This window comes from Bubalus kerabau, chromosome 7 (genome assembly GCF_029407905.1).
Source record: "Bubalus kerabau isolate K-KA32 ecotype Philippines breed swamp buffalo chromosome 7, PCC_UOA_SB_1v2, whole genome shotgun sequence".
Taxonomy (NCBI): domain Eukaryota; kingdom Metazoa; phylum Chordata; class Mammalia; order Artiodactyla; family Bovidae; genus Bubalus; species Bubalus kerabau.
The window spans coordinates 44,566,661-44,584,465 of NC_073630.1; the positions used below are offsets into that span (position 1 = coordinate 44,566,661).

The 17,805-nt window shown below is 40.2% G+C and overlaps 1 protein-coding gene across 1 annotated transcript in view; it reads right to left on the minus strand.

Moving 5' to 3' along the window:
• KCNIP4 (potassium voltage-gated channel interacting protein 4) overlaps positions 1-16,515 on the minus strand; it is a 244,023-nt gene extending 227,508 nt beyond the window's left edge. Inside the window, exon 1 of the mRNA XM_055588138.1 lies at positions 16,404-16,515. Within this exon, the coding sequence (XP_055444113.1) occupies positions 16,404-16,515 (112 nt within the window). The remainder of the gene's footprint in view (positions 1-16,403) is intronic.
• Between the last annotated feature and the right edge of the window lie 1,290 nt (positions 16,516-17,805).

The following is a 17,805-nucleotide window of genomic DNA, read 5'->3' on the forward strand; positions in this document are numbered from 1 at the left end:
AGGACTGATGCTGAAGCTGAAACTGCAATTTGGCCACCTGATGGGAAGAATTGACTCATTGGAAAAGACCCTGACTCTGGGAAAGACTGAAGGCAGGAGGAGAAGGGGACGACAGAGATGAGATGGCTGGATGGCATCGCTGACTCAATGGACATGAGTTTGAGTAAGCTCTGCGGGTTGGTGATGGACAGGGAAGCCTGGCATCCTGCAGTCCATAGGGTCGCAGAGTCGGACACGATTGAGCGACAACAGAACTTAACTGACGCAAGGAAAGGATGGCTAATTAGTCAATTCCTATCCTACATCCCTGTGTATATCTGGAATTGTACTCCAGACAATAATGGTACCTCTGTGCCTTTATGATGCAAAACATAAAGCACATCCCAGAGTGAAGAAGACAGCACTGCAAGGAAGCACCACGAATGACATCATTTATAATGGAATGAGTGAAAGTTCTTTAAAAGGAGGTGACATGGTATAGATGGCATGGCATAAGATCTCAAGCAATTCCTGTTCACTTCAAGAATCTCCCTCCTTTCCTAGCCTGAGGAAATTCTTTTAAAGGAGCTGACAGAATTTCCTTAAAAAATTATTCTAGCACTTAAACTGTTCTCTAAAGAACAGTCCTTCTGGAATTGTAGTCGGGTGAGATTTGTTTCAAGCAAACATTTCTAGACTCACCTTAGATAGCCACTGGCAAGAATGGTTCTTATTGTTGTAAAATGTGTGCATTTGAAATATATTAGCTAGGCAGGTCAATTCAGAGGTTTACAAAGATTTTGCAGCTACAGAGTTTCTTTGCTGATTCTGCATCTTCATTGAAAATACCTAAAAAATACCAACAAAATGCTAAGCTATTCGTTCATTTTACCATTGATGTATTCTAGGAGAGATAAATAACAATACTGAAGCCAGTGTACTATTTTGATCATTATATTTTTAGTCTAAAATCTTGTTAGGGACCTACAGCTTATGTACAAATTTGTAATGGAGATATATTTTCTAAAAGATTTTAGCTTTGCAACCTTTATTGTCATAAAGGAAGGCATTCGGGTCATTCCCCCTGTCTCTGTGAACATTTTCAATAACAGGAAGGAGTTAATTCTGCTTTTCACTGAGGTGATGTTTAAAAGGCTCTGCTAATTTCTCCTTCAATGCACCAGTGATATTTAGGAATTGCTGAATATAGTGAAGACAGATGTGGGATTTGGGTGTTTGTTCAGGTGCTTCTGGTTTCTAATTATTTTATCATTATCCATTTCCCCCTGTAATTTGTTTAAATTTGGAATTACATCACCAATATATCTCATTGCTGCCAGGTCTTCAATATTCTCCTGTTTATTCATTAGAGAGTTTCTGTTACCAAACCATTAAGAACCATGAATTTACTGAGATATAAAGTCACTCATGTACTTAGTTCTATTTAAATAGATGTCTGGAAAAACACTTATTCCAAATATACTACCTTGACCTTTCTAATCCAGGAAGCTTAGAGTATTTCTTCAGTTGTAGAAACTTAAGGGAAAAAGGCTTCCCTGGTGGCTCTAGTAAAGAACCTGCCTGCCGAGGCAGGAGATGAGGTTTCATCCCTGGGTGGGGAAGATCCCCTGGAGGGCATAGCATTCCACTCCAGTATTCTTGCCTGGAGAGTCCCATGGGCAGCGGAACCTGGTGGGCTACCATCCATAGGGTCACAAAGAGTCGGACACAACTGAAGTGACTCAGCACAGAGGAAAGAAAGAAAAACAACGTAGCACTTACAAGGAAGGTTGGAGAGAAAAAAACATGAGTTCTAGCTTCTGAAGTCTGTGGTTCACTCTGGTTCTGCTATTTGGTTACTCAGAAATGAGACAAGTTCCTTAGCCCCTTTGAACAAATGTTTTCGCCTATAAAAGTGGTTATTGAAAATAACCTATGCACTATTCGATATGTGGCAGAACCCAGTCTAGTATAAATTGCAACACAAAGTATTCAGAATCAGCATAAGGAAAATTATGTTTTTAGCAGTTCTGCTCTCAACATTTAAGAGGATTTCTACCAGAAGTTTTGTTAAGAAGGGAGAGTGAAGCAGTCATTAAAAAATCTGAGTTACAAAAGGGTATGTGCCCTGTCTCAAAATTATTCCATGATTCAAAACCACTGTATGATTTTGAAGATCTACAAAGTTGACATCGATCTTATGGATGAGGAAACTGAGGTTCAAGAACTTTGGTGACTTGCATAAAGCACACAGCGAGCATGTTTCAGGGGTAGCATTTGACCAGTGTGTGTCTGTTTTCAAGGTTCAGTGTCTCCTAGACTCAATATTGTCCTGCGCCTACAACCAAGTTCTACCATTAAGTCACAAAGGAACTCTGTGGAGCTCATTACTTCTTCATGACCTGTAATAGGGAGTTTGACTGGATGGGATTTCGTATTTGCCTACTCACAGTATCTCTGATTCTTGGTCTCAGACTGTCACATACACAGAATATCCCACATTTCTACTTTAGATGGACACAGGCATACCTCTCAAAAGAGACATTATGTTCCCTCCTTACTATGTAAATGTGTCTCAGTAAAATGCATATATTAGTAATGCTCAGGAAATATTTATTAATAATAGTCATAATTTTATGTATTCTAATTTTTCTCCTCAATGCATACAGGTCCAGGAATTACTTCATCTAGGGAAAAAAGGTTTTGTTTTTGTTCAATAAATAATCTTATGCCTACTAAACGCCAGTCTTGATGGTTCAAAATGGTCATGATGATAGATAAGAGGTGGAAATCATTTCATAAAGGAAGTGCATCTTGATTGACAAGAAAGCAGAACAGAAAGAGCGTCATCAAGCCACAATGAGAACTTCTTATCTGTACGTAATTATGAGTCCTCATGTTAGACTACAAGGCATTAGCAATTCAGCCCTAAGACAGGGCTTGGTAACATTGGGCTTGCTCACATGGTCTTTAGTGTCCACCTTCAGAATGTCCCCTGGTCGACAGCACACAGTGGCACTGCAGTGATCCCAGTGCAGAGAGCCCTGGGCACTCCTACGTTACCGCAGGGCAGGCAAACTTGTGCCATAACTTTGAAAACCAATTTGATCTCAAATACATATCAAGATACTCCAAACAGTCCATTGTCTTGTTCCAATCATTTTTCTTCTAAGATCCTGTCCTAAGAAAATAATTCAAAATATATAAGTAATTTCACACCCAAAGATTTTATTACAGAATTTTTCAAATACTGGACAAATGCAAATAATTTGTATGTCCTAAAATCAGGGTAAGTAAATTATGTTACACACATTTATAGAGCATAATGTAGGTATTAAAATATTTATGAAAGATCTATAATCTAATAAAAAAATTTTACTCCTTTGTTGAATTTAAAGCTACATCAAATTTTTTACATGCAGTATTATTAAGTTTAAAGAAACAAATCTATGTGTATAAAAACCTGAAAGTAAATAAGTAAAAATATTACCAATGGTTATTCTTCGAATGGTGAGATTGTTGGCATTTTAGTCATGTTTTTTTCTTTTTGTATATTTATAAACTTCTTATAGCGATTGTTTATTACTTTTGTAATGAAAAACATTCCCCTTCAGGTTTGATTTCCAATGCTATAATTCATGCTTAAATGCACTCTAATGACTTACAAATATATGTAAATAAAAAGACTTTATATGTATATAAAAACAGAAATTGTATTTGATTGTACCTCAACCCAATGGTTCTCAGTATTGTGGGAGGTGATTTTGCCTACCCTTCTTCCCCTCGGGGGATTCAACAGTTTCTGGAGACACTGTGGTAGTGTGAGTCTGGGGACATGTGCTACTGGCATTTAGTAGGCAAAGGCCTGGGATGTCAATAGCCCTATCTTGCAGAGAACAGCATCCTCCACAAAAAATCACACAGCCAACAAATGCCAATAGTGAAGTTGAGAAACCCTGTCTTTTATACCAAATGGTTAAAAATTAAATTAGCTCAAGACTATGATGGGAAATCTGACTTTATTACCAGAACCTTTGAATAAACTTGCCTATCTATCAACTATCCATCCATCTACTCACTCCCAGACACAGAGAGTATGTAGATAAGTGCTCCTCTTATGTGGGGCTTGAAGTTTAGTGAAAGAGAAAGGCAGAGAAATCAAGGGCTTAATGTAGTTTGAAGTGCTAAGATGGAGTGCTTTGGAATAATACAAGTTGGAACTCCATCCAACTAGGCAGTTCAAGGGAGGTTTTCTAGAAGAGATGGTTCCTCAGTAGAGCTTAAAGAAGGAGTTAATCAGGTCAGGTGGTACTAATGGTACGGAATTCACCTGTCAATGCAGGAATTACAAGAGACACAGGTTTGATTCCTGAATCAGGAAGATCTCCTGGAGGAGGAAATAGCAACCCAATCCCAGTATTCTTGTCTGGAAAACTCCATGGACAGAGGAGCCTAGCAGGCTACAGTCCATAGGGACACAGAGTCGGACATGACTGAGTGAGCACAAGTACAATCAGGTGAGGACCAATAATGGGCATTTTATTCTAGAAGGAGGGACAATCATAGAGCAGGCAAAGGCATGATGCATGAAATAGCACAGGGTGCTTGGGAAATAATGAGTTGGGTGGTATTGCAAAATAAAAGTTACGGTGGGGAAGAGGCAGAAAAGCCACAGAGCTGAAGTATCTTTTCTGCCTCAGGAAGTCAAGGAACATTTTTCAAAGAAGGTAGAATATGAGCTAAGAGTTGAAGGTTTAAAAGATGTTTTCAGGAATATGAGGAAGGAAAGGCATTCTAGGAGAGAGAATTGCAAAATTATGGTAGCTGGAGACAACACAAAATGCTCAGAGAACGTCAGTATAGTGTTGCTGAAACATGAAGTTGAGAAGAAAGAGGAAAAGAAAAAGGAGAAATGACCAGAGATGAGGTTGAACAGGAAGCATTGGTCTGATAGAGACTTTATTTTATAAATGAAATAGAAGAATCTTGAGCATCAGCTCAGTCACCAGGTCTAGAAAAACTTCCCTCTTGAGAATATGAAGTCAGATTGGAATAAGGCGGGATGGGGGTGGAGTTAAGATGAGACAAGTGTACTGATTTAAAGGGACAAGCCATTAAAGATGCGGTGAGAAACCCACGGATGCATATTTGTGGTGCCTCCATGATATACTTTGTCTTTCTCTGGACCCTGTGGAAACACAGGGAAAATTCACTCTATGCTGGGGTAGCATGGTCTCTTCTCCAGCTGAGGAGAAAGAAATATAAATGAACACAAAGTTAAGACTTGGGGAAGGATTACTATTATCAAGGGTACATTGTATGACATACATCAGGACTGACAGAATTCAGATTAAGGAGGAAATGTGGTATTAGAGAGAGGGTAGGTTTTGATCTGGGCTGAAATGGGAAAATATGGTTGGCATTTGAATAAGAGAAGGTATTGTGGGAGAAAAGGAAAGAATACGAGGCAGAACTTAGAAACTGGGATCAACACGAAGCGTTCTTGAATATTCAAAACTAGATTATATCAACTGTCAGTGGTTCCCAAGGATGTGCGATGCTGAATGCTTCCAAGTATCACTCAGATTCAGCTCAAAGGTCACTTCTGTGAGTCCTTTCTGATATTCCCCACCTTCTGAACAGTACTGGTCAGTCTTTTCTAATGTCTCCCTATACCTTGTAAACATTTGAGACCAGGAAAATTTACTAATTTGTCTGTGTGTAAACCTCTTTAGCCAAAATTATGCCCTTAAGTTCCCAATTACCAATATCTTTAAGTTTCCAGTACACTGCCTGGTTACACAGATCACTTAAAAAAACCTTTGTTTCATGGATGATTGAATGAATGATCATATTTAGTAATAGGTACAATGGAAGTTAAGCATAAAGGCAGCAATGATACTAACTCTTTAAGTCATACAATGTATTTGGTGATAATTTTAAGAAATATCATTTAATTTACTTCTCACAATAATTCTATGAGGTAGCTACTATTATTCTCCCCATTTTTGAAAGAACTGATGTTCAAGGTGGTTATAAATCTTGCCCAAGACCATATGGACCATCAAAATCAGAGCTGTGAACTGAGTTCAGGTCTGTCACACTTCAAAGAACATGAAATTACCCACTATTTATATATTTTCCATTTTCAAGAGAATTCAAACTTATGGTGATTTTACTTAAAAAAAATTGTTGATTCAATGTATTTGTCCTCAACTCAAAAGACTCAGTATGTTAATAATATGAGGACCAGTTTACTTTAAAGAGTTGAAATGTGTTTTTTAACAAACCTACAAGATAAGGGTTTATAAACTCAGTGAAAAAAGCAAAATGCCTCTGTATCCAAGAGGCAATGAAACCTAAACAAAAATCAGTAAGAAGAGGGGACCCTAACTGTCTAGCCACAGCATTGACTCATTGTGTAACACGATCATGTGGATGGCTTCATTTATAATATAGTCGTCAAAATTATCCTAGAAATTGGGAAATTAGGGGAAGGGAAAACATTGCACAAGCAAATACATCCTATTTTAAATCACTTGCTAATTTGGCAGATAACTTCATCAACATCAACCCCAAAGGACTAGATATGCATCTACTCCGTGAGACCAAAGGGCTCAAAAAACCTAGACAAGTTTCCCAAAGGCAAGATCTCATCAACCTGAGATCATTTCTCAACCAGCTCTTTTATTGCCAACTCTCAGTGTAGGGGTTGGCACCTTAGAGCAAAAGGTCAAATTCACCCTGCTACCTGCTTTTGACCTTTCAGCTATGTTATTTTACATTTACAATGGTTAAAAAATAAAAGTAAAAAATATTTTATGACATGAAAATTATATGAAATTTGGATATGTGTCCATAAATATTTATTGGAAGACAGCCACACCCATTTATTTTTATACCTTTTGTGCTGCAACAACAAAGTTGAATAGTTAAATAGACTGCATGACCCACAAATACTATGATACTTACCATACAAAAAGTTGACTGGCAACTGTTCTAGAATAAAGCTTGCTGCTGCTGCTAAGTTGCTTCAGTCGTGTCCGACTCTGTGCGACCCCAGAAACGGCAGCCCACCAGGCTCCCCCGTCCCTGGAATTCTCCAGGCAAAAACACTGGAATGGGTTGCCATTTCCTTCTCCAATGTATAAAAGTAAAAAGTGAAAGTGAAGTCGCTGAGTCATGCCCGACTCTTAGCAACCCCATGGACTGCAGCCTACCAGGCTCCTCTGTCCATAGGATTTTCCAGGCAAGAGTACTGGAGTGGGGTGCCATTGCCTTCTCCAAGAATAAAGCTTGGCAGGTGCCAAAGATTCTCAGTGAAGAAATCATTGCAAACATCATGGATTTGGCTTTTTAGATTTATTGCCTAACCAAGTGGTTCTCAAAGTGTGCCCTGGATCCTCAGCATTCACTGCTGCTGCTAAGTCACTTCAGTCATGTCCGACTCTGTGCAACCCCATAGACGGTAGCCCACCAGGCTCCCTTGTCCCTGGGATTTTCCAGGCAAGAACACTGGAGTGGGTTGCCATTTCCTTCTCCAATGCATGAAAGTGAAAAGTGAAAGTGAAGTCGCTCAGTCGTGTCCGACTCTTAGTGACCTCATGGACTGCAGGCTACCAGGCTCCTCCATCCATGGGATTTTCCAGGCAAGAGTATTGTAGTGGGGTGCCATTGACTAGGAAATGCCAATTCCCCAACTTCTCTGGTTGGTGCGGTTCCATCTCTGGTCCAGGAATTTCCATGTGCCACATGATGCAGCCAAAAAAATGAAAGAGATGTCAGTTCCCAGATGCTAACCAAGATCCACTGAATTTGAAAATCTTAGGGTGGGGTCTGCTGCTGCTGCTGCTGCTGCTACTGCTGCTAAGTCGCTTCAGTCGTGTCCGACTTTGTGCAGCCCCATAGAGGGCAGCCCACCAGGCTCCCCTGTCCCTGGGATTCTCCAGGCAAGAACACTGGAGTGGGTTGCCTTTTCCTTCTCCAATGCATGAAAGTGAAAAGTGAAAGTGAAGTTGCTCAGTCGTGTCTGACTCTTCGTGACCCCATGGACTGCTAGCAATCTTTTATTCTAACACACCATCTTGGTAATTCTTATATGTGTGAAGTTTGAGAACTGTTGATACAATGCAGGAATATGAACATGTTATCCTATCATAATAACAAGAAAGGCATATCTTGGCTTCTATTTGTATCCCAAGCACAGAGCTAGATATTTCACTTATGTTTGAATTTCCTACAACAATCCTGAAATGTTGGGCTTATTAGCCTCATTTTATAGAAGGAACTCAAGCTCAGGAAGGTTAAGTAACTTGTTCAAAGTTACTTAATTAGGATTTAAACTCACAGCTTCACTTGCCCTTCATTTTACTCTGCCCTCTCCCTTATCATGTGAGAGAAAGCAGCTCTTGAGAACCCTAGGGAGGGGCCCTGGTTCACCAGCTAGGCTTTAGCATTCTCTTGCTGAATATAAAATGTCACAGAGTATCAATGTCAGAAAAGACCACTCTCTACCTGTGATTAATCAAGATAAAAATTAGACCACTCTAATCATAGCTGAGAAGAGGAAAAACATGAACTTTGTTTAAACCACAAATATAACTAAATATCCACTGTCCTAGCTAATGTAGCTTGCTTTTTGCCAATTACAGTTTCAGCCTCTGTCCAGGGTTTACTACTTGTATGTAAGATTTACTAAGCCAATTACACTGGCTTTTTTACTTTATTTAACCCGGAACAAAGCCCTGCTTCCTAAATCAGAGTCCTTTAACACAAGCTCAAATCCCATAAGTCCTTTTGAACACTCTGAGACGCCCCACAGTTCTCCATGTTGTGTGTTCTTCGCTGAAAAGAATGTGCTGTGTGCTAAGTCCTTCAGTTGTGTCTGACTCTTTGTGATCCCTGGACTCTAGACCGCCAGGCTCCTCTGTCCATGGGATTTTCCCAGAAAGAATATTGGAGTGGGTTTCCATTTCCTCCTCCAGTTGATCTTCCCAACTCAGGGATCAAACCTGCATCCCTTAGGTCTCCTTCACTGGCAGAGGGGTTCTTTACCCCTAGCACCACCAAAGTTTTTGGACCACAGGTGTGTTCCTGGTGACCTTTGGCTGGAAGTCATTGAAATGTACAACTCCTTCACCCCCATCCCTCTTCACTAAGATTCCAGCTCTCTACTCCATGATGGAGTAGGAAATGGGTTCCCAATGTAAGCAGAACTAAAATAAATAGAAGTCCCCAAACCCATCAGTACCAAGCACATTGCCAGGTTCAGAGCAATAATTGACACAGATTGATTATATCTTAAGTGGATTAATGGGCTTTTTAGAGTCAACCTGATGACAAATAATGACTTTGGGAAACTGCCATTTTTCTTTTGAATTACAGTTTATATTCCTATTTTTAGCTTCCAGTCTTTATCAAAGTCTTTTGATCCCTCAACTCATCAGATTTCAAATGCCACCATCTTTGTGTAGCCTTCCCTGTATGAGATGGCTCTTCTGCTTGTGTTTTCTAAAGTCCTTGCTCCCTCCCACCGGACAATTTTTAAACTTGGGTTATTCAGGAGCTATTTGGTCTTTAAAATGAAAACTTTTTAAGGACAGTACAATGCCCCAGGTTGTCTATGGCTCTTCACATAGTAGGTGCCTAAATAGATATTTGTTCAATTTCATTTAGAAATCCAAGGTCCTCCCCCCACCTCAACACGCCTGTTATGGAATTGAAAGGGCTACTTTCCCAGCCGTATCAAAGCCCGTCTAAGCTGCGCTTTTTTATCTCTCTGCTGAATGTCTCATTTGAAATTATTTCCCAGGGCCATAAAATTCTAATGAACAGCTGCCTCTGATACCTTTGGTGTGTGGCTATCTCTGCTTTGCAGGGTAATTCTGATGTGAAATCTTAATAGTAGAAGAAAAAGAGAGTTAAAAACAAGTCATAATCAACTAATCAATAGTTTCCAAGCTATTTTGAAGACTTGAAAGAGTCACTAGAAGCTCTCGGTTACGTAGCACAAGGAGAAGTGCGTTGGCACTATTACTGTATGGGAATAAATTGCACTCAGGCTCTCTCTTTTTTTTTTTTTTTTTTAGTATGTTCTACATATCAAGAATTGTGCTGGGGCAGCAAGTTTAATTATATAACTAAGGAGAGGGAATAAAACTATGTTAATTCTGTTACATTTACATTTTATCTGTTGTTGTCCCAGGACTTCTGCATTTTATACCATGTTCCTATGTTGATATTACCTCACCCAGTACCCCTCATACAGAACTTGTGCAAACACTTTTCTGGCATATGAATTTGATAAACTTCCCTTCATCCATAAAATCCCAGTTTCACCTCCTCTGGGGAGTCATCTCTGATCATTTCTATCTCTTTCACTTGGGCTTAATTACTTTCCATTCTTCCTCTGTATCTTGGACTCATTTGTACTGATTTATCTACCATAATATATTGCATTTTCCGTGATTATATTCCCTATCCCTTTATACAACTTGAGAATTCCTTGAGGGTAGCAACTGAGTCTAATTAATCATTGTATCTTGGCCCTACCAGAGTACCTGGTATATTAAAGACAACTGAGAAACATCTGTAAATGTAAGCCATTGCTGAAATACAAATCACAATGTTGGTAATTATTGAATGTGGGTGATGGGTACATCAAAGTTTAATGCTTTTCTCTGCATTTTTGTGTGTAAAGTTTTCCAAAATAAAATGTTCAAAATAAGTGAAGACCTTTTAAGATGTCAGGTACATCTTTAGAAACTTTAACATTCCCACCATAAATGAAGATACTATATCAGTATCTTCAGGATTTCTCAGCTACAACCTCTGTGTGCCCTAGATTTCTTTCTTATCTCATCAGAAAAACATTTGAAGCCAAACAACATTGTCCTGAAATAAGAAAACAATTATGCCATTGCAGAATAGGTGCAGGTTAAGGATATTATATTAAATATGAGTTTCTAGAAAATCTGGAAATTGACAATTCACCTTAAATATTTTATTGATGAGGGCAATCAATGGATTCCTGCCTTTGTGGTTTCCCAACTGAATTGTCCCTGGTACCTCTACCTCCACTCTCTTACCTCTGAACTCATCTTCACCTACTTCCAAACTGACCTATCTGAAACATGAATCTGTCATCCTGCTCATTGGTTCCCCAAAGCTGAAGACTTTGGGTCAATGGCTCTTTATCATTGAGAAAGCATATGTGCCCTCTCGACATTCACCTCAATGGACTCCTTCAGACACATCTCATTTCAACATTCTGATGCCCACCTTCTATAAGCCACAGATCTTGTCCACCAAAGCTACTTTCTGTCAGTGCTCAGGATCACAATTCAAACTTTTTGCTCAGCCTGGAGTGTTATTTCCTCATTCTTCCATCTGGGAACCCCTTCTCACACTGCTAAGTCCTGTGTAACAGTCTTTTTCTCCATGAAACCTTCCCTTCAGCCCTTTCCAGAATGTTCCACTCCATTTGTGCTTCTGCTGCGCATTTCTTGGGGCGCTTATTTTCTTCTGTCTTGTTGAGTGATTAGTTTCCCTTTTTAGACTGTAAGCTTATGGAAGGTTCATTCCTTCAATGTTTATCTTGTCTCTTTCCACCATCTCAATCAATGCCTAACAAAGGAGGCTGCCTACACTTAGAATCCAATGTCAAGTACTACATGAGACACTGTGAAATGAGATTATTCTTGTAAGTGTTCTTCCTTGTTCCCTTTATTAATGAAGGGAATATGTGAAACCTCAAATCATTATATTAAAATCCCATTAGTCATTTTAATCCTTCTTACAAATTGCTTTTGCTCCCTAAACCTTAAATTTCAACTGAAAGAGAATTATTTTTTAACATAGGGCTTTACTGAAATAAGAATCTAATTTATGTGGGAGCAGAAATGTTTCCCTTTACCTTTTCCTATTCTTGGCGAATTCTCATTAACCATTGTAGATGATAATAGTAAGGCAACACTGCTTTATCTTGAAACTAATACAGAAGTCTCATCCATATAGACTCAAAATGACTTTCTAAGTTAATCAATGCAGAGTCACACTAGAGAAAATACTCTACAATGGTACCAGAGAAGAATCATTGCCCCACGAGGATGATATAAAAACTCCATGTTACCCAAAAGAAGCTCATGGTTCTGCTCTGGGCCTCAGCTTTACTTCTCAACCAAAATAAATGGCTAATTCTCTGGCCTTTTCCTGAGCTATATTTTCTAAGTGGTCAATCACAGGGAAATGTTTAGCAATTTATATTGGGAAAGCCCCTTTTGGCCTTTTTATCATTTGCTGGTAGAAAGGACTAAGGACTTGATAATCTAATATTTTGTGACTTGCTCTGTAAATGCTTTTTTCTTATATCTCCATTTGATTGGTGATCACAAAGCCTAAGTTCTGTTTTTTCTTGGACACTGCCACAATCTGAGAAAACACAGACAGGAGGCCTAGGCTAGATTTCTTATGACTTCATTGGGTCTCATTGTTTGATTGTACTTGGACTAGCCATTCATGGACACTGAATATGTCACAGATACATTCAAAATTCAGTGAGGATCTTAGAGTGAGGGGACTCAGGAGACCATTTGGCTTCCTTTTGTTCAGATCCTGCCTCTATGGTATGATAGAGTATGTAGTTTGATTTAGCTTGCTTATAAACCATAATTGGGTCCTAGCCTTGGGTTGAAAAATTGTGTATATGTTTTGTAATCTTATTTCCTATGAATGCATTTCCCTCAGATATCTCATCAGAGAAGGCGATGGCACCCCACTCCAGTACTCTTGCCTGGAAAATCCCACGGGTGGAGGAGGAGCCTGGTAGGCTGCAGTCCATGGGGTCATTAAGAGTCAGACACGACTGAGCGAATTCACTTTCACTTTTCACTTTCCACTTTCATGCATTGGAGAAGGCAATGGCAACCCACTCCAGTGTTCTTGCCTGGAGAATCCCAGGGACAGGGGAGCCTGGTGGGCTGCCATCTTTGGGGTTGCACAGAGTTGGACACGACTGAAGCGACTTAGCAGCAGTAGCAGCAGATATCTCATAGAGTGTTAGTGGACAGTTCCTCTAACCAGTCCATCCAAAAGGAAATAAGTCCTGAATATTCATTGGAAGGACTGATGCTGAACCTGAAACTCCAATACTTTGGCCACCTGATGCAAAGAACTGACTCTTTTGAAAAGACCCTGATGCTGGGAAAGATTGAAGGAGAGAGGAGAAAGGGATGACAGAGGATGAGATGGTTGGATGGCATCACAGACTCAAGGATATGAGTTTGAGTAAGCTCCAGGAGTTGGTGATGGACAGGGAAGCCTGGCATGCTGCAGTCCATGGGGTCACAAAGAGTTGGACCTGACTGAATGACTGAACTGAGTGGACAGTTCAGGACAAGATTCAGGAATTCAGGAAATTTCCCACCAATGTTTTTGTTCATTCTCTTCCCAATATTAGAAAAGAGAAATAAGTGAAAAGTGTGTTGTAATAGGAAAAAGCACCGTATAGGATTCAGAGCTCTTTGGATTTGGTTCTGTCTCCATTCCCAATTAGTGTTGTCTTCTAATAAATCAGTTACCCTCTCTGGGTTGCAGTTGTCTCCCATGTAAACTGAGTCAGTTGGACTAGATCAGTATTTTTTAACATATACTTTGGAACAAAAAAGGAATTTTTTCCCTATATTTTTCCACTTGTCAAGGAAATATACCACCTGTATGGTGGTAACCTGCATCTTTGTTATTTTAGCACAACCAAAACTTACATATTGAACTCAAAGTTTGCCCAATTTATTGGACATTTTGGGCTTCCCAGGTGGTGCTAGTGGTAAAGAATTTGCCTGCCAGTGCAGGAGATGCAGGAGATGTGCATTCAATCCTGGGTTGGGAATATCCCTTGGAGTAGGAAATGGCAACCACTCCAATATTCTTGATAGGAAAATTCCATGGACCGAGGAGCCTAGTGGGCTACAGTCCATGGAGTACAAAGAGTTGGACATGACAGAGAAACTAAGCACAGCACACTGGACATTTTACACAATATTTTAAATGTGTAGGCACATCATCTATATATGTGTGTACATAGAAACAAAGTATATTGAACTGTGGAGTTGGAGAAGACTCTTGAGAGTCCCTTGGATAGCAAGGAGATCCAACCAGTCAATCCTAAAGGAAATCAATCCTGAATATTCATTGGAAGGACTGCTGTTTAGGCTGAAGCTCCAATACTTTGGCCACCTGATGCAAAGAGCTGACTCATTAGAAAAGACCCTATGCTGGGAAAGATTGAAATCAGGAGAAGGGGATACAGAGGACGAGATGGTTGGATGGCATCACCGACTCTATGGACAGGAGTTTGAGCAAGCTCTGGGAGACGATAAAGGACAGGGAAGTCTGGCATGCTGCAGTCCATGGGGTTGTAACTGAGAGACTGAACAACAAAATTAGAAATAAAGATTCATATATGGACATGGGTATTATTATTTGGGTATGGATATGGATACCTACCCCAAGAAAGATGTTTCAGACTATCTCAAAATTCTCTGATTCTGGTTGGAAGAGTTAAGTTTACAATTTTACTTTTTGTATTGTTGGAACTCAAATTTGAAGATTTTGTCTGAAAATCTTTACGTGACATAAGAAAGAACTTAAAGAATAAAAGCTGAGTCATTTGCAAACTTGCGACTTTTGACTTTAAAAGTCTGTATTACCAACACTGGCAATAAAAGAACTGCGTGCTATCTTATAACCACTATAGGGCTGTGAGAGTCGACTTTCTCAAATATCTCTGTGGTGTTTTTCCTTTATGCTTCATCTAGATCTGAAACAAGACCATCTTGAGTACAGCACACTACAACTGAGGGCTATGGCTCAACGGATTCCAGAAAACAAAAACTAACATGGCGAAGAAATGAAACAGAAGCAAACTATTCCAATCACATAAATTAAAATGATCTTATCTGTATTTTGTTACGATACCACTAGAAAGGGTTGAGGCCGACATCTCAAAATAATGCAAGATCGTTGTGCAGCACTTGGAAAAAAGTTTGTTTCTGTATTGCTTTCCTCTCAGGAGAAATGTGAGGTTAAATAAAATTATTCCCACAGTTAAATAAAATTACTGTGTAATATGAGGAAAAAAACCAGAAATTCTATTTTCTGAGGGTTTATTTAATCCTATTACAATATTGTTCTTATGTGTCCCTGAGCAGAACTTGTTACAGATTGAGAAGACTTAAAAAAAAAAAAGATATGAAAATTGCATGAGAACTTCTGATGTTCTTACACTGGTCTAAACAGTAGAATCTAATGGACCCACTTGTAGAAGGAAAGGCTTTCTAAAGATAAGATACACCGACCATTATTAACATGTTAACAGCAACAACCTGTATACCGGATGTAGTTTGGGATGCTGTCATCTTAGCTAAGCTCCTGAACTCTGTCAGGAAGATTAGAAACACAGGCAGGCTTAAATATTTTCATCATCTTCCCACATTACACACAATGTGAGAAGTGAATATGCATAAATAACTCGGCAGTAAAAGATCTTATCCTTATCCGGAAGGTATTAGCAAATGTCTCAGGAACACCATTTTTTCACTTGAGAATAAAGAATGGCTTGGATGTAGAACTGACATCAATAATTAGGTTTTAAATAATTCAAAGCATGTTATTTCAATGAAAAATAATGTATACGTATGTAAATATATATATCACTATTAAAAAGAAGTTACAACGTTTTTTAACTTGCCAATCTTTGAATAGTAGAATTGATTTTGGTAGTAAAATTCAGGAGGATAAAATATTAATTGATAGCAGCAATGCTGTCCTGGGCTTATATGGATTTTCACTCAAGAGACAAATGAGCAAAGTGGCTCACTGGGAAATGTAAATGAAACACTTCTGCAAATTAAGTGTTCAAAGCACATTTTTGCTAAGCATTCATTAACTCGATTTTAAATCAAAAGCTTACCCATTTTTTATCATAATCAATAACTCAGCTCCACCCGCACATCTCCTAACTAATGAGGCACCTACATATTTCTCTCACAAATCAGGGTACTCCTCCAGAGGATGGAATTACTAATGACATTAAGGCGTGGTAAACTTGACAACCAAAACAGCAACCTGTATTATCACCCTGGAGTAAAGAGAGCCCTAATTTCCCACCTCAGAAGTACATTTAACCCATAATATCACCCTAAACTCAAATAAATTTCAGATAGAAAGATAATGGCACAATATCCCTTCCTTTCCAATGTCAAATATCTGGGTACACAGAAATGAACTGTTCAGTGCTAGGGTGCTCCATGTCAAGCATGCATATTTTAAAACTTTTTGCGTATTTTAAGCCTCCTCAACTCTGCAGCGTCTGTATCCAGTTCTGAACCAGACCTGACCAACGGCACAGATGGGAGCGACCACTTTACCTTCTGAAAAATCAATCAGTCCCAGCAAATGAAGCAGCTTCAGAGATGCACATATAATCACAACAATACCCACTGTTTGCAGTCCTTCCGACTCCCACTCAAGAGTCAACATCCTTCAAGCAGGTAGAGGCATCCCAGCCTCCGAACTCCTTCGGAATGGAGGGAGTTAATTAGAGAATCCGAGTAATATCTCGCTTGGAACAAAGACTCGCAAGGGGGAAAAGTGAGCAGCTCCTCAAAGATGCACCGGGCAAAGCAGCGGCCCCCCGGGGTGAGGACCGACCTGGGCTGAAGTCCAGGCTCTCATACTGATGCTGGCATTTGCCTGGTGGGGTCCCTCCACCACAGCCCGCCGGCCCCGGGACTCTGCGCTGCAGCCAGCGAGAACTTGGACTTTAAAGCTGCGAGGGAAAGATCTGTTGGAGAACTGGAGACTTTGCAGTGTCCGTGGAGAGAAGGGACACTCCTAGGAAACTTGCCCGGGAGAGCACAGCGGCGCTCTGTGCGCTGACGCTGCAACCCCGGGCTGGGTGGGTAGAGCTTGTCTGCGCGCTAGTTCGCTGCCTGGGAAGCTTGCGAATGTCCCCTTTTCCCCAGAGCAGCTGCTCTCTCTTCCCTGAGCTTGCTCCGCGAGGCAGCTCGACCCCGCTCACTCTCGGGATGCTAGGAAAAATTCCATTTTGGTGGCTGGTGTCTATAGCCTCTTTAAAAAGCCCCTGCGGAAGCCCAGGGGCAGCTTTTCTAGAGAGAAAAGTGCAGAGGCAAAAATATTCATAATTCAGTGGCTTTTTTCAAGCGGGAGCATCCAAGCCGCCGCCCACCTGCCACTCCACTGGGGCTGTTCTGGTCCCTGCTGACACATGATTGAGAGCATTATTAGGGAGATTGATTTAGTCCTCATATTTACAAAAGTGGATGGGGGTGGGGTGGGGTGCGGCAGAGCAGGGCCTGGGAAGAACACTGCTGTTCAGTAACAGTCCCCTGGAGGGTGAGCGCTACTATCATCCTTAAATGTTTGCTTTAGCCCATCTCAGAGCAAAGTTTCACAAACTTCCCTGATGATAAACGTTACTCGGGTGCTTGTTAAAAGAATCTTTTGTGGAGACTCTGATTCCGAAGATTCTGGAGCTTATGTTCTTAAACTAGAAGTTAGGTGATTCTTATCATCAGGTAAGCGTGAGTCGCGCTTGTCCTGAAAAATCCCATAGGGCGTTCTATTCCGAACCACACCTAGCAGTCTAGGGAGCTTTGGGGGCACGGATTCTGGGCCATGTCAGAACCACACCAGCTTAGTCACTCTGTGGGTTATCTCCTCTGTGCTGAAACCCAGCCCAAGAGTGGTGGTGAAAAGAATCAACTGGGACTCTGTATGTGAAAGAATTTTTAGCCTCTGAAACTCACT